Source organism: Mustela putorius, unplaced genomic scaffold, assembly GCF_011764305.1.
Source record: "Mustela putorius furo isolate JIRA1106 unplaced genomic scaffold, ASM1176430v1.1 tig00000992_pilon_pilon_pilon, whole genome shotgun sequence".
NCBI lineage: Eukaryota > Metazoa > Chordata > Mammalia > Carnivora > Mustelidae > Mustela > Mustela putorius.
This window is the reverse complement of record NW_025421526.1, coordinates 3,075,846-3,097,557: the sequence shown is the minus strand read 5'-3', so window position 1 is coordinate 3,097,557 and position 21,712 is coordinate 3,075,846. Positions and strand designations below refer to the sequence as shown.

At 40.2% G+C, this 21,712-nt stretch overlaps 1 protein-coding gene across 6 annotated transcripts in view; it reads left to right on the top strand.

Moving 5' to 3' along the window:
* HIBCH (3-hydroxyisobutyryl-CoA hydrolase) overlaps positions 1-21,712 on the top strand; it is a 92,597-nt gene that overhangs the window by 70,140 nt on the left and 745 nt on the right. For 5 of the 6 annotated variants that reach the window (XM_004763389.3, XM_004763393.3, XM_004763394.3 and 2 more), the window contains 5 exons: positions 857-943; positions 5,453-5,511; positions 6,217-6,298; positions 17,186-17,305; positions 19,147-19,180. In XM_004763389.3, the coding sequence (XP_004763446.1) occupies positions 857-943; positions 5,453-5,511; positions 6,217-6,298; positions 17,186-17,305; positions 19,147-19,180 (382 nt within the window). The remainder of the gene's footprint in view (positions 1-856; positions 944-5,452; positions 5,512-6,216; positions 6,299-17,185; positions 17,306-19,146; positions 19,181-21,712) is intronic. The other variant, XM_004763396.3, reaches the window with a different exon arrangement.

Below are 21,712 nucleotides of genomic sequence, written 5' to 3'. Positions count from 1 at the left end.
CATTGTCTACTCTGGAGGGATACCCTTATTACAGTGGAGTTCAGTAAGGATGGGAGAGAGCACTGATCCACACTTACTCCCTTCTTTGTCGGTCTGCCCGCTGGTAATTTCTGCAGTGCGTACACTGCCACTCGCAGGGCCTGCCCGGGGGAACAGAAATGGGTCATGAATGTTAGGGATGAAACTGGAGGTGGGTCCAAAAGATAAAAGGTAGATAACCATCTGTCTTCTCTGACAAAGAATATGAGACAAAGAACATAGAGAAAATACTCAGCGGATTGGAAGGAGGAAAACTGGAAGTTTCCTCCTAGAGGTTGCAGTTCAGCTGGGCTTTAAGATGAGGATGTCAGGAAAGGCGTTCTAGGAAGAGTAAACATACTGAGCAAGTGTGCGGGCAGGAAAACTGAGCTGTGTTTTGGAAACTTTCTACTGTTTCTGCTGCTCACTTGGCTGAGCAGGGATGTGAATGGAGAGCTAAGTGTGGCCGTTTTACAGAGCTGTGCATTGACTGTAGTACCGTTACCCCCGTGGCAATTTTAGTTCAGATTAATTAAAGTCTATCATTCACATCTCTGGTTGCAGTACTGCGTTTCAAGTGGTTAATAGAGAGAAACCAAGACGAATGTCTCTCTCCTCTTTAGTTTCTTCCATCTTTGTCTAGTTTTTTGCAAGGCAGCATTTACTGTGGGAATGTGTGTGCATTTAACTTCAGAGAAAATTGCCTTCCTGATTCAGCTGAAGAGAACACATCATAATTTTAAGACAAGTATTTTTAAAAAGAGTACAAGGTTTTTTAAAAAAGAGTCTCTGTTTTGTACTGGGATTCAAATCCGTCTTCCTTTTTCCCTCCTTTTAGTTGGGCATGTTAGAAGAAGATTTGTTAGCCCTAAAATCTCCTTCAAAAGAAAATATTGCAGATGTCTTGGATGCTTACCATGCCAAGGTAATCTTGTCAGTATTCTAGCTTCATATTTTAATTCATGGGCAGGGGAAATGATTGAAAAATTAGCAGTTGGTGAATATGATAGTTTGTGGATACAGAGGTGCTGGGATTTATTAACGTGAAAGCTTGAGGGAAGGATCAGAGCTTCAGAGTTGCTGGATAGCCATTCAAGAGGATGACTTCTTTGCAGCACAACAACACAACCTTTATTCTGACTGCTGGTGAATTTCAGCATGTAGCCTTGTGACTGGTCCGTGCAAGGACTTCCTGCAGTGCACTGTGACATTTTTGTAATGGATGGCTCAGTGCTGGTGCTGTTGAGCTGCTAACGTGAAACTGTGGTGCATATCTAAATATAATGACAAGGTCTAATGCAGTGTTCACTTTCAGTTCCTGACTTATGTTCTGTAACTTAAGTTTTCTTTTAAGAGCCAAAAATCTTTAAAACTGTTACATGACATCTAGTAAAACATGATGGGTAGAATACATGCTCTCTTCTAAAACCTCACTAAAATTGTAAAAAAGAAAATAGAAGAGGCACAAATCCCCAAAGACAAACAAAACAGAAAAGGAGCAGGTAGGTATGAGAGGTCAATATTTTGGAAGCTTGAAAACAGAAGGGTGAGGAAAGCTACCCAAGATTTGAGAATACTGCAGTATCTTCTACTTCAGTAGGGGAAACCAGTAAGAAGCAAGCAGTTCTTGCCCTCTGCCCTCTCTAAGGTGCCAGAGTCCCCAGAAGACTGGGACGTGGAGACGGGTAGAGAAACGAGAGGAGCAGTTGGGCCTCCAGAATTCTCCAGAATTCTCCAGAATTCTGCAGAATTCTCCCTGCTGTAGCACCAACTACCCTTTCATCACTTGGCTGAAGAGTAGAAATTTACTACTTAGGTCCGATCAGACAGACCCGGCTGACTGGGGCAGGATGAGATGAAAGTGCTCTACTAAAAAGAGGCAGAACATAATCAACAGGAAGACCTCCAGCTCTTTTCCTAGTTGGCTTCCAGACTATTGAATACCCTCTGTCTTGGTCTGGGCGACTATAACAAAAACACCACAGGCTGGGTGGCTTAAACAACGGAAACTTATTTCTCACAGTAGTGGAGGCTGGGAACTCCACGATCAGGTGTCAGATAATTGGATTCTTGGTGAGGACCTGCTCCTGGTTTGCAGATGGACAGACACCTTCTTTGTGTCCTCACACCACAGAGTGAGCTCTTTCAGGTCCTTCTTACAAGGGCACTAATCCCTTCGTGAGGGCTCCACCCTCTTGACCTGATCACCTCAGGGCCCCCCTTCCAAGTACCATCACTTTGGGGATTAGAGGTTCAGCATGAATTTTGGGGTGACACAAACATTAGGTCAGTAGCTCCATCCCACTCCTAAGCAATACATTCGAAGAAAAAGGAAAAAACCTGTAGAGGTTGACATTTGAGGACCCCCTCCACAATGAAACATCCAGCTCTTTGCCCAGTCTTTTGTGATGTATCAGACAATTGACAGTCCTGTAACTGCGATTGACTTCACACAGGAAGCTCCTTAATTTTAGTACTTCATGCTGAAATTTTTTTATGCCAAGTGTAAAAACAAATTGGTCAAAGCAAAAAAAGGCGCTTTAAGCAAGCAGTGCCGGGAAAAGGACACTTAAAAAAAGAAAGAAAAACTATAGTTGTGAAAACTATAATTGTTCAGATAAGAGGAAAATATTTCATCTGTGAAATAAGAACAGATGGAATACAGCAGTCAAAGAATTTAAAAAAAAAAATGTGATAATGAAAGGAAAAAACCCCACAAACAGACTGGATTGTAGTTGAAGGTTGAGGAAAACTCTAGGAGGACAAAAAGGATAATAAGGTGGAAAATGGAGAGGAAGGAACATGAGAGGTGTCATTCCAACACGTTTATATCTCATTATTAGGAATTCATAATAGAGAAGAAAAAGGGGAGGACATACTTAGAAAGATAGTCTACAGATTTGTTCAGAACCGAAGAACAGGAGTGTGGGTTGGCGGAGCCCCTGAGGCCTCCGTGCGGCGAGTGCGAACGCGGAGTCCGGGGGGTTTCCTCAGCTTTTGTCAGAGCAGTTGACAGCCTCTCATGTTGTCTGTGTAGCATGGGTCGGAGCGGGCGGGAGTCGAAGAGAGTTCTGCTAAATGTGTGGGCATTCGTCTATGGATGAAGTCATCTTGGCCTTTTTGTTTCTTTCTCAGTAATTTGGATGACAACGTTGATAACATTTTGATCAAATTGATTTGAAATTAAGAAAAAAATTAGGTAAAGGATTATGGATTTTAAAAAAACCCTTCAAGTTTAGAGTGACCTGTTTAATAGTATCAGTGTGAAAGGTAATAAATGTATGGGGAAACGCTCCGTGCGTTTTCTGTTACTCTCACACCACTCCCGCATTCACAGCTCTTCTGACCCTCGGTGTGTGGCTTTTCTATACACGGAGCAGTTCAGCGCAGCACCACCTGGGTGTCCTGTAGTTCCTTCATTTCGGGAGTGACACTTTCTTGCCGAGGTTAGCAATCCCGCACCCTAGGAGCTTATTCCCACAATACTGACCCCACTTCAGATGCCAGTCACAAGGCCTGTCTTGTCAGCTGTACTTCTTATTGGCCATAAATCAGTGTTCTCATGACCCCTTTCTTAGGTTTGATAATTTGCTAGAATTTCTCACAGAACTTGGAAACATTTAGTGTTTGTTGGTTTAATACAAAGGATACAATAAAGGATATGAATGGATAGTCTGCTGAAGGGTACACAGGGCAAGGTGCGGAAGGGTCTCAAGTCCAGGAGCTTCTGTCCCAGCGAGGGTGGGATGTGCTACTCTCCCCACTTGTTTTTTTTTTTTTTAAGATTTTACTTATTTATTTGACAGAGATCACAAGTAGGCAGAGAGGCAGGCAGACAGAGAGGGAAGCATGTTCCCTGCTGAGCAGGGAGCCCGATGCGGGGCTCGATCCCAGGACCCTGAGATCATGACCTGAGCCAAAGGCAGAGGCTGAACCCACTGAGCCACCCAGGCGCCCCTCTCCGCTCTTGTGGATGTGTTCATTAACCCGGAGCTCTCCAAACACCATCCTTTGGGGCTTCTGTGGCAGGTTTATTACATAGTCACTGTGGATTAAGTTATGAGCCATGGGTGATGGAACTCCGTCTCGAACCCCTTTTCCCTCACTGGAAGTGGAGGGAGGCAGGAGCTAGTGGCAGAGTTGGAGCTTGATTAGAAGGTGAGACTGAAAGTTCTCTTCTCATCACAGGTTGTTTCCCCTGGAGACCAGCCCCATTCTTAGGAGCTTTCTGAAAGTCACCTCATTAATGTACCTGTGATGGAATGAGGCTTGTTATGAATAACAAAGGGCCCATTTCACCTTAATTTAGGGACAAATAACCAAATACAACAAAAGATGTTCTTCTTAAAGAAATTTCAAGGTTTTGGGGAGCTGTGAGCCAGGAATAAAGAACAAATATATAGGCAAAGACTGAATATATATTTATTATTTCATTTTTTAAGATTTTATTTCTAAGTAATCTCTCTATACCCAAAGTGGGGCTCAAACCTACAGCCCCATGGTCAGGAGCCACATGCTGTACCCACTGAGCCAGCCAGATTTCCTTGTATTTCTTATTTTAAATCACGGATCACAAGAGAGATAAATGAAAATTTTGGATTTCAGTCCAAAGTACCAAATTCATAAAAGTACAACATGGGAGAAATGTAGCCTATAACAGCACCGGTTTAAAAAGAAAAAAAAAAAAACAAAAAAAGACAACGACGACGGACGATAGAACTTTCCCCAAAGTAACTCAAGACTTAGTCCTGTCAGTAAAAACATTATTTCCAAACACACAAAGAGACATGGAGCTTCTAATCAAGCTCCAACTCTGCTGGGATCCAGTGGTACCTGTAGTGACTGTGTCGGCTCCACACTTGGTAAACTGGAGCCCGTGGAAGCCGGACCTGACTGTGAGGGGCCAGCAAGCTGTGGTCTGAGAAAAGAGGTGGAAGAGGGAGTCACCAGAACTGCAAACGTGAGAGGATGGACTTGGCCCCAAATTTAAAAAAAAAAAATCCTGACTACGGTTATTTAGGCATTGCGAGCTCCTTCTCACACTCGTATTTTCTCTCCCCGAGGTCGTGCTGCAGAGATGTCAGGGATGTTGGTGGGTGTTTTCTGTATCAAATGGAAATTTGGGCACGGTCACTTCTCTGGTCCCCCACATCCTTAATTCGTTGCCATACTTTAGTGATAATGTAGCAAATAGAATAATACAGCAGTAAAAATAAAAGAACATGTTTTGCTGTCAGCACTTTTGAGAACCAGTCTGGAATAACCCATCTGAGTTTTGAACATGTGGTTACTATTTCTGAGACTGTTGGATATAATTTGACTGAAAGTGATAATCTGTCACAAAGTGTATCATTAAATAGGATAACATTTTAAAGGGTTTTTAGAAGATTTGGGTTGCTTCAAGTAAATTACAAGATTTTTCTTTTTTAAACAGTCCAAGATTGATCAAGACAAGCCTTTTATACTTGAGGAACACATGGACAACATAAACAGGTACTCAGAGGGAGGTCTCGTATGTCTGTTCTTTTGGAAGGACTGCATTAAATTGAATTTTGTAACACTGTAATTACATTGTGTTCAATAATGCACTGCATTCTGAGATCAGATGGCATGGTACTTGTATTTATTTTGTTTAAAGTAGCTTCTTTCCTACTCTTTTGGGAGGAATATAAATCCATTATACTGAAATAATCTATCTCGCTGATTCATTTTAGTGCAAAACATTTTTTTTATGGGAATGGAGGCTGGAAAATAACAATTGAATTATCTTTTATCTTCGTAAAGTCATTTTTTATGGTCTTACAAAGCTGATCAGCAAAAGATTTTTTGTGCAGTGATTTGAGACATTGATAGACTGGCCTAAGGAACAAAGGGGAGGATAGAAACTATTGGAAAATAACATAACTGTCTCTACATTTTAGAAGCATCAATTTTTCACAGTTAAGGTATTTATTTATATGTAATAGATGCAAGGAAGCATAAGAGAAAATTTCGGCTTTATTTTGCACTAATAAAAGTAGACTGCAAACGCTTACCCAGAGAGGCAAGGTTTTATTTCATCATCCTGTAAAATAGCTTGGAAAATTTTTTCATTATTGAAATGGAGTTTGGGGAAAGCCTGTGTTTAGATTCATTTCTATTTTGGAAAGAAGAAATTGCTTGCAGATTTGGTGAAATCATGTGTTTCCTTTTTTGTAGTTGGTTCTCGGCCAATACTGTGGAACAGATAATTGAGAATTTACAGCAAGATGGTTCATCTTTTGCCCTAGAACAGTTGAAGGTAATATATGGATCTTTTCTGTCCTGAGTGTGGTGAATCCTTGTGGTAAGGAAGCCTCTCCAGAGCCTCTTGTGTCCGAGCTCCATGGCGGGGACATGAACCACTGCACAGGTTTTGGCGGGGGGTGGGCGTTGTCTTTTTTTTTCCTCTGAACTCAGTTGAGTCTCAGAAAGCATTTTCACAAAACCTGTATCTAAACCAATTGCCTTGTCTCCCTGCCGGAAGTTGATAGCAAAGTTGAGCTGTTTTTAGGTCCCGTGACTGTAGCAGAGAGAGACGTCAGCAGGCATGCCTCTTCTTCAGGGAGCCCTCCTTGTCCTGGGGAGAAGCATTTAAGGACATTTTTATTAAAAGTGTTGGGTTACTGGAGTATAGTCTTTTTTATAATGTATTGTAATTCTGCCATGAATCTATAAATTCAGTTGAGTATGCAACAGATCAGTATATAGTCTAAGCAGTAGGTTTAATTAAAAAACAAAACAAACCCAAACGATTCTTTTTAAACTAGTAAGAGGCCCTTCTCTACTCAGAGCTGAGTTTTAAGCAGTGTTTCTCAGTGTTAGGCACACTTCGATTTTTCTACAATGTGACTCGACTGGTAACAGCAAAACAAAAGCCATTTTTGTGTAAAGGAGTGCATGTGTACTGCCATGCCTAGAGCTGTGAGTGTGCGACTCAGAACATTTCAGACATCTACACAAAGAGAAAGAAGTGTGTTTCCTTCCGCTTTATAGAAAAGCTGTTAATAGCTTGCCCTTATTTGATAGTATTTTTCAGTTTGTAGGTATAATTGTCATGTTTCAATTGTCAGAAAACTTACTGACAAAATACTTGAAGTTTCACCTGTGAAGATAAAAACACTTCCCCATTGTTACTATATTGTCTCTCTCTCTCTTTTTAAAAGATTTTATTTGAGAGCTGCTCTCACACATCAGGGTTGGTAAGGGTTAGAAGGAGAGGGATAAGCAGACTCCCCACAAAGCATGGAGCCTGACAGCCCAAGCAGATCAGGGGGCTCCATCCTAGAACCCCTTGACCTGAGCGGAAGGCAGACACTTAACCGACTGAACTACCCGGCACCCCTCCCATTGTGAACTATATTCCTAACGTGGAAATCCCAAATTAGTCTCGTAGGGTCTTATTTAGTAATTAGAATTCTATTAACATTCAAGGCCAGGCATAAATTAGAGTAGATTGCCCAGTCATATGCTATCTTAACTCACCATAGTAAATTAATGTGAATTTTAACAGCTTTTAGGAATGCTCACATAAATCTAGACAATCATTTTATATTTCAGGGATTCTGAAGTGAAGCTGGTTCTCTTGTTTCCAGAGCAATATAGAAACTAGCATTCCTGTTTTTCTCCCTAAGCTGTTAATTAGGCACTTAGTACTTTCGTTTGAACATAGTCATGCAGCACGTTACCTCATGCCTGTATGATGTCATTTTAAAGCAGTACAGATGTGCAAGATGACATATTATTTTAAAACCACTGGCCTACCCCAGAACCGAGGGATAGAACGCAATATTCTTTCAATATTCTTTCTCTTCCCTTGGCAATATGATTAGTCCGCATCCAGAGGAGGGTACCTGGCAAGCCATCCATCACAGCGATGATCACCCTAGGCTAGGGTCACGGTAAGCACTCTTATCAGAAGGACAGGTTTTGGTTTTTATTCAGATCTGTAGTTCAGATGTGGCTCCAGAATGTTAGTATCTGCTGGAAACATCGTGATGTGAAGATCCAAAATCCCCACTGAGGCTTCTCTGATAGAGCTTACATACAAGGTTTGTTTTAATTATCTCGGCCAGAAACATACACCAAAAAGTAGCCCTGAAGGAGAAAATAGCTTTTGTTGCCTCAGTGAAAGGTTTGCAGATCAAATGTTTGAACAATTTTTTTTTAAAAGATTCTAATACTTGTGTCATTAAGCTTCTAGGATTGCTCCTAACCCCTGTGAGCCCTTCAGGGACTCCTGTCTCCTTCTGTAGATTCTAAGGATCTAGTAGTCTGCTTATGGTCCAGGCTGCAGCCACCTTCTCTATGTGTAAGGGTTCCTTTCCACAATTGCAAGTGATATCAGTAATCAAAGAAAGATGAGTAGAAGAGATTGAGACCCTACCCTCCCAAAGCCCAACTGTGTCAGCAAGGATACTACGCCAAGGAAAGGTATTTCAGCAGGATCACTAATCCTCAGTGCTAGAGTAGGAAGTCCATGGCCAGAGAGAAAAATAAGAACAAGGAGCAAGATGTCCAGTTAGTGTCCAGGAAGGCGTTCCTGAGCAAATGGCCAGGGAAACCCGTGCTGTTTTTGTCTTGTGTTTTAGGTGTTTATTCTTAGTGATCGATATGAGAGAGGAGAGGAGAGAGTAGCCTATTGTGTTAAAGGCTTAAAGGGCATATAAATTCCTCTTTAAAATATTAGATAACTTTTAAAATTCTTTGGAATTTCTTCTAATTACCAGTGTGGGATTTATGTATTTGTTTACTTTTGAATGTTCATTTTGTGAAGAATAAATCTCAGGTTTATACTTGAAGTTAGTATTTTAGAATATGAAAAGCTACTGTAAAGAAATCATACACATGAAAAATTTGGGAAAAAGGAAAACTAAGGATAAATAGGTATAGATTTTAAGAAAGAAGAACAGCAAAATATTAGAGAAATTAAATTTTAGAGTTTACTAATCTTTCTGTAAGCTTTGAGAATTAGCCATGTACTGTATTATTTTTAAAAATTAAGTGACCGGTGTTCATGAAGAATTAAATGCTACAGAAATTGTCCTTCTGTTGTAAACAACTAGAAAACTGGACAAAATATATGAAACAAGTGTTTGTTAATATTGGACAATGCAGATAGCACAGGACTGATTCCCGAGAGCAAGGAAACAAACAGAACAGTCCTAAGATTGATTTGGTTTCCTTCTTGCAGGAATTTTCAGAATATTGATCTATACGTGTTTTAGGTAAAACTCTATAAGACCAGGAAAGAACCAGAAGAAAACAGTAGTTTGGACAGTTAACAGGATTCACAAAGGTCTGGAGACTTCATATTACCATCAGCCAGAAGGTTTACGCTTTAGTTAGTGGTGGGGGTAGATTAATACTAAAGTAAAGGCTGTCCAGAGCTCCCAAGATAATTCAGTAGGGAAAGAGATCGATAAATGGTCCTGGAACACCTGGATATCCATATGTGAGAGGAAGAAGTGCTTGATTCTTCCCTTATACATGTAGGGAAGGAGAAAATTCTCCTCTGTCTTCTGAGGGTCTCCAATCCCAGCCTAAGCATTAAACTGACATAAGCCGGATAGATTGATAGGAGAAAAGATACAAAAGATATTAAATTTTTACATGTACATGGGAGCCTGCACAAGAGAATGAAGATATGAACAGATAACCAGAGCAGGAAGATTTTATGCCTTTTAGACAATTTGTGAAGAATTAACAAGAGAAAGGAGGTTGGTCTAGTGGTAGTAAATGGTGAAGAAGGAACTGGGAAGGTAAGGGTTGGTTTAACAAGGGTTATTTGTATAGACGTCTGGGCTGCATGTTCCCTATCTGGTGAAAGAGTGTCTTCCTTCTGCTACACACAGGGCATCTTTCACATAGGAGTTTTATTTCCTGGAACAAAGGGAGGGTCATACTGTTTCTCAAGTGCCTTTAACTCAAAATAACCAATATGCCTAAGTGTCCTGTCTCGAAGTAACGTGCTCTGAACTCCACCGTATGCAAGTCAAAGTGGATTATGCACCTAAATACAGGAGCTAAAACTGTACCACTTCTAAAAGAAAACAGAAAATCTTTGTGACTTTGTGTTAGCCAAGACTTTTTAATGCAAAAAGCAAGAGCTACACAAGAAGAAAATTAATAAGTTGATCTTTATTATAATTAAATACTTTTCTTCTTTGAAAGGCACTATGAAGAAAATAGACCACATCTGGGAAGACATATATTTGCAAAACTCATATTTGATAACAGGGCTTTATTGTATATAAAGAACACTTGTAAGTTAATGAGAATACAAACAGTGCACCTAGAAAACAGGAACCTAGACATTTCACCAAAGAACATGTATGAATGGCCAGGAAGCACGCATAAAAATGCTTAAGATCTTTATTCATTAGGAAAATGCAAATTAAAACCACAGTGAGATGTCACTGTGCATCTGCTGGAGTGGCTAGCATGTTAAAGGTTGACTGTACCAACACCCAAGTGTTGGTAAGGAAAGGGAACATCGACAACTCACACTGCTGGCAGAAAAGCCGTTTGGCAGCCTCGTAAGTTAGATGTACATTTACTGCAAGACCCAACAGTCCCGCCCCGAGGGATTTACCCAAGAAAAATGTAAACATATGGCTATGCAGATGCTTTTCCTCACACGTTCATAGTAACTTCATTATAATGGCCCCAAACTGGAATACCGCTTGACTGTGGGAAGGGACGAGTTAGCGCTGCGTGAAACAGCGTGGATGCGTCGCGGAAGCAGTGTGCCAGGTGAAAGCAAGCAGACACGACACACAGAACTGCTTACTTTTGATTTTATTTTTATGAAATTCTAGAGAATACAAAATTACAGGGATAGAAAATACATCACTTATCTGCGGGTAGAGTTGAGGGAAGGAGAACTTCGTGGTGATGAAAATGTTCCAAATCCTGGGGCGCCTGGGTGGCTCAGTGGGTTAAAGCCTCTGCCTTTGGCTCAGGTCATGATCTCAGGGTCCTGGGATCGAGCCCCGCTTCAGTCTCTCTGCTTGGCAAGGAGCCTGCTTCCTCCTCTCTCTGCCTGACTCTCTGCCTACTTGTGATCTTTCTCTCTGTCAAATAAATAAAATCTTAAAGAAAAAAAATGTTCCAAATCTTGATTGTAGGAGTGGTTGCACAACTGTATACATTTATCAAGCGTTACAGAACTCTTCACTTAAAATGAGTGAATTTTATATCTAAGTTACATGTGAGTAAAGCTAATTATTAAAAAAAATCAAAACATACCTAATTATATTTAAAAAACAGTTTGACATATAGAAGTAGGTATTTGATTTGCTGAAGGCACCCATTACACTGTGCTGTTTATTGCTATGAGTAAGAGTAATTTAATGGTAGTGTTGCTGGGTACGTTGTGTCTTTGGAGAAGGAGGACAGTAAACCGTAAAGGGGAAAATACATCAATATGTGTAAACAGGAAACAGCTTTCCGGTGATGGATCCACTGGTGGATTATCAGTGACCCTAAAACACTATCATGAGCATTTGGGAGATCATGAAAGAGTGGTACTTGATTCTTTCGACATTATCTTTGCCCTTTTATTTAAATTGCTAAGGCTTTTAAGAAATTACTGGAAAAGTCTTAAGATACGATTGCAGAAAGCACTCTTGTTGGACTGGCTCTAAGCCTTTGCTGTAGATAAAAGAAGTACCAGTTCCCATTTCTTTAAAGTAGTATTTGGTCTTTATATAATAGGGCCCTTCAGAATGAAAAAGAATATATTTCAAAATAAATGTTTCTGTGAAACTGCAGTATGCTATGAATTAGACTGACTTGCTTTAGTGCAGGTATTTTGTACTTCTGTTGGTTTGTTGTCAATCTGAAACTTGGAAAAGATTTATAGGTATAAGTACAAAATATGTAAGATTATTTAGAAAAGTATTCACCGTTCATAGTATAGAAAATATAAATGATCCAAATATACACAAATTCCTAATTGTTGGGGTTCCTTTTGGAGTTAAATCTGACAGCCTAGACTTGTAGAGAATGTCATAAGTGACATCCTTTTTTTATAAAGAAAAACCTCTGTAGCTTCTTTTCTAAGATCATCTCTAAATCAGAGAAGGATTTGGAGCTTATATGTCTGTATTGTCCCTTCAAAGAAGCCTGAGGCCAACTTGGTAGAATTTTTCTAATTGTATCATTAAAGGGTTGTTGAAAATATTGTTGTTTTAATTGTATCAGTATAGGCTTGTTGGATAATGCATATCAAACAGTATGTTATTGAGTGTTCTGGTAGAGGTAGAGGTAGAGGGCGTATCCTGAGTTTTTCTTTTGTTGGAAATCCCTAAGATTTGGTAAAACTTAAGAAGAGTTCCTAGGACTCTTACCAAAAAAGCAGTGACTGTAATGCTGATAACGCTCTGAGTGCAACCATGTCCCGGTCACTGTTGTCTCCTCGGAAGTGTCTGATGCATAGTAGAGGCTCACTAATTCTGAATGGAGTTGAGAATGTGAATTATTTGATAAAAATATAGGAAAAAAGAAGTTGGCTCTTTGGCACACATGAGACAGCTTATTTTTAAAGGGCCGGATAATTTAGTTACGGCACTAACCAGTGTTTTACCAAGGAGAAATACGTTCACCAGGTTGTGTGGTTGCATGACCGTATCCATACACATTTCTGACATAGCTGAAGATCCGAGTCCTCATCATTTGTCCAGTGTTCTGGAATAGTCTCCGTGTTCCCTTTGTAATGAATGAGGCTCTGTTACATGAGCTCCTTTAACCCTCTTGCATCATCCTTTTGATTCCTCTGACCCGTGTCCCCTTTTTGCTGAGGGAAACATCCCCAAATGTACTTTCATTCCATCCTCTCCTGTCGCATTGAGGAGCTACTTGGCCATCAGTCTTCTCCATCTTTCACTTATCTGTAAAATTTTACCTTCTTGGGTGACTGCACATTTCCTTCTGCCCTTATTTTCAAAAACTTTCCTGCTCTTAGAAAAAGCCTTCTCTTGGGGCGCCTGGGTGGCTCAATGGATTAAGTCTCTGCCTTCGGCTCAGGTCATGATTCCAGGGTTCTGGGATCGAGCCCCACATCTGCTCAGCAGGGAGCCTGCTTCCCCCTCTCTCTCTGACTGCCTCTCTGCCTACTTGTAATATCTCTCTCTCTGTGTCAACTGAATAAAATCTTTAAAAAAAGAAAAAGAAAAAGAAAAAGCCTTCTCTTAACAGTTTTTCCTCAAGCTACCATCCTGACTTTGTCTTCCCCCCTTTTCCACCAAAACTATACAAGTAAGTTTTTATTAACTCCTATCACCTGACATGATGTCTTCTCCGTCTTTTCTTCTTGACTTTTCATCAGCCTTTGGCATTGATTACCTCTATAACCTTGTGTGTAGAGTGAAGTAGACTTTGGGATTGTCAGGCTGGCGGTTGGACTCCTCTCTGAGTAACCTTGGATAAATTCTTCCCAGGCTGGTTTCCGCGTTTGTACAGCGTACACCCGTGTGAGCGAAGGGAAGTGTGCTCAGTACATACTCCTTCCCTTCCCTTCCCTGTTTGGCTTGGTTTCTGGCTCCTTGCACTATCCATTTTTGGGATAGATAGTATTACAGTCTCCATCTGAGAAATGAAGAAACTAAGATCAATCATGTAGAAGGTGGTGGGGCTGGAATTCTACCACTGAGTTGTGGACTGTAGAGTTCAAACCCTGAGTCTCTGTGCCTGATTGCCAGTATACTAAGAATCGTTGGAAACTAGTTTTCCTTGGGTTGTCAGTGCACAACCTATTTTCTAACGTGGTGTCTGTTAACAGGAAATCTAATTACTAATTCATTAAATGTCTTAACCAGTGGAGCTTTTCAATTGAAATTTTCTTCCCTTTTTTTTCTAGTGTACTTATGTGTGCATGACACAAGCACAAACACCTGGAGCCCTTACTATGTGGCCATTTTTTCCTGTCTGTCTCATCCATTCTTCCACCCACCCCTGCCCCCCGATAACCACCAGTTCTCTGTATTTAAGTCTGGGTTTTTTTTCTTTGTTTATTTGTTTTGTTTCTTAAATACCACATGAATGAAATCATATGGTATTTCTTTTTCTCAGACTTATTTCACTAGCATTATCTGCATGAGGTCCATCCATGTTATTGCAAAAATCAAGATTTCGTTCTTTATTATGACTGGGTAATACACCATTGTATATACGTGCCACATCTTCTTTATACATTCACACTTGGGTTCCTTCTGTATCCTGGCTACTGTAAATAATGTTGCAATAAACATAGGGGTGTGTGGATCTTTTCATATTTAGTGTTTTTGTTTTCTTTGGGTAAGTACCTAGTAGTGGGATTACTGGATCATATGGTAATTCTATTTTTAATTTTTTCGAGGTACCTCTGTAATGTTTTCCACAGTGGCTGCACCAGTTTATATTTCTACCAACAGTGCATAAGGGTTCCTTTTTCTCCATATCCTCACCAACGCTTGTTCCTTATCTTTTTGATACTGGCCATTTGACAAGGGTATACTGTATCTCATGGTGGTTTTGATTTGTATTTCACTGCTGATCAGTGATGTTGAATATCTTTTCATGTGTTTGTTGGCCATGTTTATGTCCTCTTTGGAAAAATGTCTGTTCATGTTTTTTGCCTGTTTTTTAATTGGATTGTTTGTGTTGAGTTGTACAAGTTCTTTATATATTTTAGATATTAATCCCTTATTGAATGTATCATTTGCAGATATCTTCCCCCATTCAGTAGGTTGCCTTGTCATTTTGTTGATGGTCTCCATCACTGTGTAAAAGCTTTTTATTTTGGTGTGGTTCCTCTAATTTATTTTTGCTATGTTTCTCTTGCCTTAGGAGACATATATAGGAAAATGTTTCTACTGGCAGTGTCAGAATTACTACCTGTGTTTTCTTTTAGGGGTTTTGTGGTTTCAGGTATCACATTGAGGTCTTTGATCCATTTTGAGCTTATTTTTAATATGCTGTATGAAAGTGGTCCAGTTTCTTTCTTTTGTGTGAAGCTGTCCAGTTTCCCCCCACCATCTGTTAATGAGCCTATCTTTTCCCCATCGTATATATATCCTGCCTCATTTCTTACAGGTTAGTCGTCCATGTAAGTGTGGGTTTATTTCTGAGGTCTCTTTCCGTTCCATTCCATGTTTTATAGTATTACTACAGCTTTGTAGTATTATCTTGAAATCTGGGATTTTAATACCTGCAGGTTTCTTCTTTTTTCTCAAAATTGCTTTGGCTGTTTGGGGTCTTTTTTGGGTCCATATGGATTTTAACATTATTCTAATTCTTTGGAAGATGCTGCTGGTATTTTGATAGGGATTGCATTAAATCTGCAGCTTGCTTTGTGTAGTATGAACATTTTAAAATACTGGTTTTTCTAATCCATGAGCGTGGAATATCTTTCTGTTGTTTGTATCATCTTCAGTTTCTTTCATCAGTGTTTTATAGCTTTCAGCATACAGGTCTTTCACCGCCTTGGTTAAGTTTATTCCTAAGTATTTTATTATCTTTGGTGCAGTTGTAGATGGGATGGTTTTCCTGTTAAGTGGCCTTTTTAATAAGAGTAATTGGTAGCCAACTGAGGAAGTATGGCAAAGAGAGTTTGTGTTTTGAGAATTCTAGATTGTATATAAAGTGCAGTTAGCCTAACACAGGCAGTTAGTCATAATGGTAGTGCTGAGGTACGTGATTGTGGGCTTTTATACTATAGCCTTTTGGAAAGGGAACTATAGCTTCATTGACTTTGTAGACTAGAAAAGATAGAACGTGGTTATGTCACTCCTCAAGTACAGCTTTCAACACCGTGAGTGAAGCTCTTCCAGATGGTCACGTGGGTCATGTGGTTCACCTGTGTCATTGCTCTTGCTAGAGAAAACCAGTGGTTTTGTCAGCAAAATGGACCCCTTGTCTACTTTCCTGTGAAAAGGAGGGGCCTCCTAGCATAGTACACAGACTTCTGTGCAGGTGCCATCATCCTCATGGTCTGTAACCAGAAAGGGGAGACCGTGGAGTGGGAGTGCTTCGGGGGCATTAAGAGAGATCATGTGCATGCAGCACTGAGGGCAGAAGGGTGAGTTCCGATGAAGATGAATCAGATGCATGAAAAGGCTTAGTTTCTTTTCTCTCTTTCTCACCTTTTCTTCAGCATTGTGACTGTAGGTAGGACACTGACTTCCCTGAACTTTTCCTGTACAGTAGTCATCTATGTAAGTTCCAGCAGCTGTTAGGTCAGATCCTGCCCTGTCCGTTTGGCGTGTTCTCTGAATATGCATGCCACACTTGAGGACAATGCAGAGAACCTGGAATCTTGATGGGGGAGTTCTTTGAACTCAGGAACTGAAATTTCTGCCTTTGAGACAATCACTCAACAACAGGCTTGAAAGCTGTATTGCAGTTATGAAGACCAGGGCAAGCATCAGATTTACCTAGCCCATGATAGATATACACAGCAGATTTACGTAGCATATTACGTAGCATGTGCAGCAGCCGCTGGTCACAGTCACACAAGTGCGTCAGAACACTAGTAACACCATCTTTAAATTCAGAAGGAAAGGGCGCATGGCACTGTGGCCAAGGAGTCCGGCCTGTTACTGTTCCTTTATTAAGTATTTAAATACTATAGAAGACCACCTCATGGTGTCTTGTTTTCTCTTCTTACTTTTAAGGTAAACAGATTTATTTTTAGATAAAGAGTGTAGTTCAGTTCAAACACTTCTCTATAGTTGCAAAATGGGAAGGAAAGAGCTATATTTCTACTGTACCTTTTTTATATTATAAAGAATAATGTTCTCTGATATCTTAGTTGTTTGTAAGATGTATATTAATTTTACTTCAGCATAATCACTGTTTGCTTACCTAGTTGGGATCATAATTTATGGCAGGCAGCTACAAAAATATGGATTTCTTTTGTTAATTTATGGGTATAGCATTTATTCCACTGGTGGAATGATTTGTTTCGTTATTACAGGAGATTAGAAAACCATTGGTGCTTTGACAGGATGAGGTTATGGCATAATCTCACTTTTATGAAACTGCCAGGTGAAGGTACAAATTTTACCAAATTTTAATAAGATTTACATCAAAACTCAGCTAATTTGTTATAGACAATAAAGGAACACTTGGGCTAAAACTAGTAAAAAAAAATTTTTTTCTCCCACAGATAATTAATAAAATGTCCCCAACATCCCTAAAGATAACACTAAGGCAGCTCATAGAGGGCTCTTCAAAGACCTTGCAAGAAGTATTTACTATGGAATATCGGCTGAGTCAAGCTTGTATGGTAAGACTTTAAAAAAATATATATATATATATATTTTCTATTTATGAAAGTAATAGATATTCATTGTGGAGCATGTAAAATACAGAAAACTATAAACAAAACCCTTAAAACTGCGTGTTAATCTGCTCTGTGGAAGCACAACAGACCAGCTAGCTTAAGGGGCGTGGGACTGTCACGCTGGCACTATTCTTGAGTTGAGCTCTTAGGAAACAATGATTACATTTGTGTGTTAAGTTTAAGAAAGCCTCTGATCTCAGGTGGGGTTCAAAATAGAAATAAACCATTTTTCAGGCCTGCTCTCTGACCTTTGGGCAAGAAGCATGAACTCTGTAAGTTTGAATCCCCTCACTGGTAAAATGAGGAGTGTATGTCTATGTAAAATGTAGGAATGGGTGTTACTAGTTTGTTCTGTGTCTTAATTAATAGATTAACATTGAGAATAACATTGTAAATATATTTGAAATAGACCAATGACATAGATTATTAATTTAATGAGACACTTCAGAATCATGGAGACTTCTTCAAGATGATAAACTCTTTGAAAGCAGAATCATTGATTTTGGGCTATATGTAGAGGGCCCTTAGATTAATTTAAGGCCTAAAGGAAATACTTTGCTTAGTAACTAGAAAGTAGGTCTCCCTAATGGATTTTCATATTTTGAAATAGTTATTAAATAACAATACCCAGCGCTTGTTCCGTCATGTGCCTCTTAATGTCCATCACCCAGTTACCCCATCCCCCCATGCCCCCACTCCTCACCCCTCACCCCTCCACCAACCCTCAGTTCGTTTCCTGCAATTAGGAGTCTCTTAGGATTTGTCTCCCTCTCTGGTTTCATCTTGTTTTTTTCTTCCCTCTCTTCCCCTATGATCCCTCTTCTGTTTCTTAAATTCCACATATTAGTGAGATCGTATGATGATTGTCTTTCTCTGACTGACTGATTTTGCTTAGCATAACTCCCTCTAGTTCCATCCACGTCATTGCAAATGGGAAAATTTCTTTTTTGATGGCTGAGTAGTATTCCATTGTTTATACCTACCACATCGTCTTTATCCATTCGTCTGAGCCCAGATATTTGAACTGCAATCAGTCACTGAGTTTTGCTGCCTACACTGATGATGCCAGGGCTAAAAATAGAGACAGATGACCTTCTCAAGCACAGTCCTTGAGAAGAGAGAGATGAGTAGGAATGGTGGGGGAGGGGAGGAGAACAGGCCTTTGAAAGAGCTTTCTGTGTAGATAGGAAAGGGAAGGCATGGTACGGAGGGTTGTAGGCTGCAGGTAGTTGAGGGGTGAGAAGCTGCAAATGTTCGTGGCTTAGCACTTCTCTTTTTGTAATGAAGTAGGAAGTTGAGTCATGAGAATACAGTGAGAGAAAAATTTGCCAGGTTGAAAAGGCAGAAGACAGTTGAAATCATCTTGGGAAGTGAGGAGAACATGGACCATTGGGCAGTTTTCCATGCCTGTTTGAGATTTGTGGGCATGAATTTTAAATGAAGCCAATCACAGATTTTCCTGCACCAAGATTTAGCCCCTTGAAAGCAGGCAGAGGCAGATGGTAGGGGCAGGTGGTGCTGGGATTTTGCCAGGACAGACTCAAGGGGAGAGAAAGCCTTGAAGGAGATGAGGGCATTTTCAGGGGAAAGTGACCACAGTAAAGTGGTGAAAAGTCGTCGGGCTTAAGCAGACTGGGATCGGAGGTGGTGATCCAGAGAGTGGGTCATACAGGCGGTCCAGTCTCTGTTGATTTCAGGCTGTGGCCATGGGAGTGGAGAAGACAGAGAAGCACTGGGAATAAGGATGCCTGGAGATTCACCATTTAATCTCAATTTTCTTTCAGGGAGGCCATGACTTTTATGAAGGTGTTAGAGCAGGTAAGTGATGATTGTTTTCTTCCTATTATGGAAATAGGATTTGTGAGCATATACTGTGAATCAAAGATAATAGTTGTTTTATTAGTGAAAATTCCACTTTCATAAAGATTACAGAGTTGTTCCTTTCTTATTACCAGCTGGTGCATAAGGGAATATCAGTCCTTAAAATCAGTATTCTTTGGAAAATTCACATAACCTGTGTTACTACTCCCTAATTTGTATGTAAGAGGTAATCCTGCTTCTCCAGTCGCATGGACTGCCTCTGCTAAGGACAGCTGGGTCTGAAAACTCACGCTACTGCTGGAGCCTTGGAAAACTGCTTTTATTCCCTTGTAAGAAGCTTCGGGCCCCTCCCCCCCTCTCTAGTACTGGCCTGGCGGCTCCCTACTGTTACCTCTTCACCTGTACCTGAGCAGTTAAACACTGACATTGGGGAAAAAAACGACATAATTAGTAACATCTGCTAATCTTCTTAGTAATTTGTTTTTATCATCTCCAAAGTTAGCATACTTAGAGAAAGTGAAATGGTTCATTTTTTGCTCGTAGCAAATCTGTATCCCCATAAGTAAGAGCTATCATTTATGTTGCATGAGTGAGTTCTTCCTTTTGCATGTGTTTTGCTCTCTAAGTTTTTAATGTTTTTATGGATTGCTTTAATATAGTAGAGACTCTGTATATACTTTATCTGAATAAAAGATTAGATTCTCTGAGCCGTATGTAAACTTTGATAAAGACTGGTCGCTGTAGTAGAATTCTCTTAACTTACAGCACAACATCAGAAATAAGCAGGCATTCAAATCCTTTTAGAGGACTCGGAATTGAGTCAGAGGAAATGGCTATATGTTTCTATAAAAACAAGTAAAATGTGCATTTTCCCGCTAATTCCCTGCAAATTCTTGCTGCATGTGGATCAGAGGCTGGACCTTTGATATTAGGAGGACCTGTGTGCCCTTTGGGTTTTAATGCGTTATGATTCATGACACAGGAGCTTATCAAGCCACTTTTAATGAAGAGAGAGTATACTGCCTCATCTCTCAGCACAACCTCCCTGTTTTGCAAGCAGCATCTATCTGGGTCAGACTGTTTGCTGTGCTTGCATAATAACCAAATGTTTGCTACAGTTTGCTAATTATAAAATATGTTAGCAAATTAGATAAAATAAACTAGCAAATTTAGGGGAATGGTTGTCAAAAATTCCCTTAACAGCTAAAATAAGCTGCTTCCTGGTTATAGAAGAAAATAAATACAGATTTCAGCAGAACTAGAGAGTTACCAAAAGGAATTTGAGTGGGTGCCTCATGAGACTTGAAAGAACCTGAGCTGTCTACATGACAGGAACTTGTTATATCTGTGCTAAGTAAAAAAAAATTCTGTCTGTGAGAACATACAGCTTTTATTAATATTCTTTCCTTTTGCCCTTAAGCAGACTTTCGGAGAGGTGAATACCATGATAGCTTTAGCCAGAGGGCTTTAAGGGAAGAGATTCTTGAAGAAAGGAATGTTCCAGAATTGCTTTTACTTATGCTGTTTGGGGAATCTAAAACTGTCAGATTGGCAGGGATCATAACATCAGTGTTACCACTGATCCTGATACCAGCTAGAAACCTAGAACTAGGCAGCCCAGACTTAAAGACCTCCAGTGTGGGGCACCGGAGTGGTGCTGGCAGTAGAAGCTTCCAAGTGTTGGTTTGCGTCAGGTCAGATCTCAGGGTCGTGAGATGGAGCCCTGCATCAGCCACCGCCCTCAGCGGGCTCTGCTCGAGAGTCCGTCTTCTTCTCCCGTGGTCCCTCCTCCCCCTTGTTCGCTCACTCTCTAAAATAAATAAATCTTAAAAACAAACAACAAAAAACCCTCCAGTATCCCCCCGAATTATGCACATTTTAAGCATGGTTAACCATACTAAGTGTAGTCCCCCCACTATTTTTTTTTGTACGAAATAATACAGAAGGATCCTGTATACCTGTCACCAAGTTTTCCCAAGCAGTAATGGCTAGAATATAGTCATATACTCTCCAACCAGGAAACGGACAGCCCCTTCCCTGTTTAAACGACAGGTTTGCCAGTTGCCTCATCCTTATGATCCGACGGGGATGCTGAGTGGCCACAGTAAATGATGACTGCACCTTAATAAGAGAAGTAGTTTCTTGGGATAACCTGAAGACAGTCTGCTGTTTTAATTCAGAGCTGTGTGAACTAGAGGATTCAGCAGAACAGCAGTATCCACATTGAATTGTGCATAAAGTCACCCCCGTCCCTCTACTTCAAGTAATTTTCCTTTCAATTCAATGTGGAGGAGTTTAGAAGGCAGATCTGGGCCCTCCACCCTCCCTTGCCTTCCCTTTAAACCACACCAACTCGGGTTTTAGCTGCTTTATAACAGCAAGATTTCATTTACGGTTTTGTCTGAAGAAGACTAAGGCTTGAGCCACATTAGTTCATAGGCTGTGGCATCAGACTTGGTGCAGCGGGAAGTGACCACATGAGTCATCACCAGTACGTTCCTGTCCATCCAAATCCTATGGAGCTTTAAT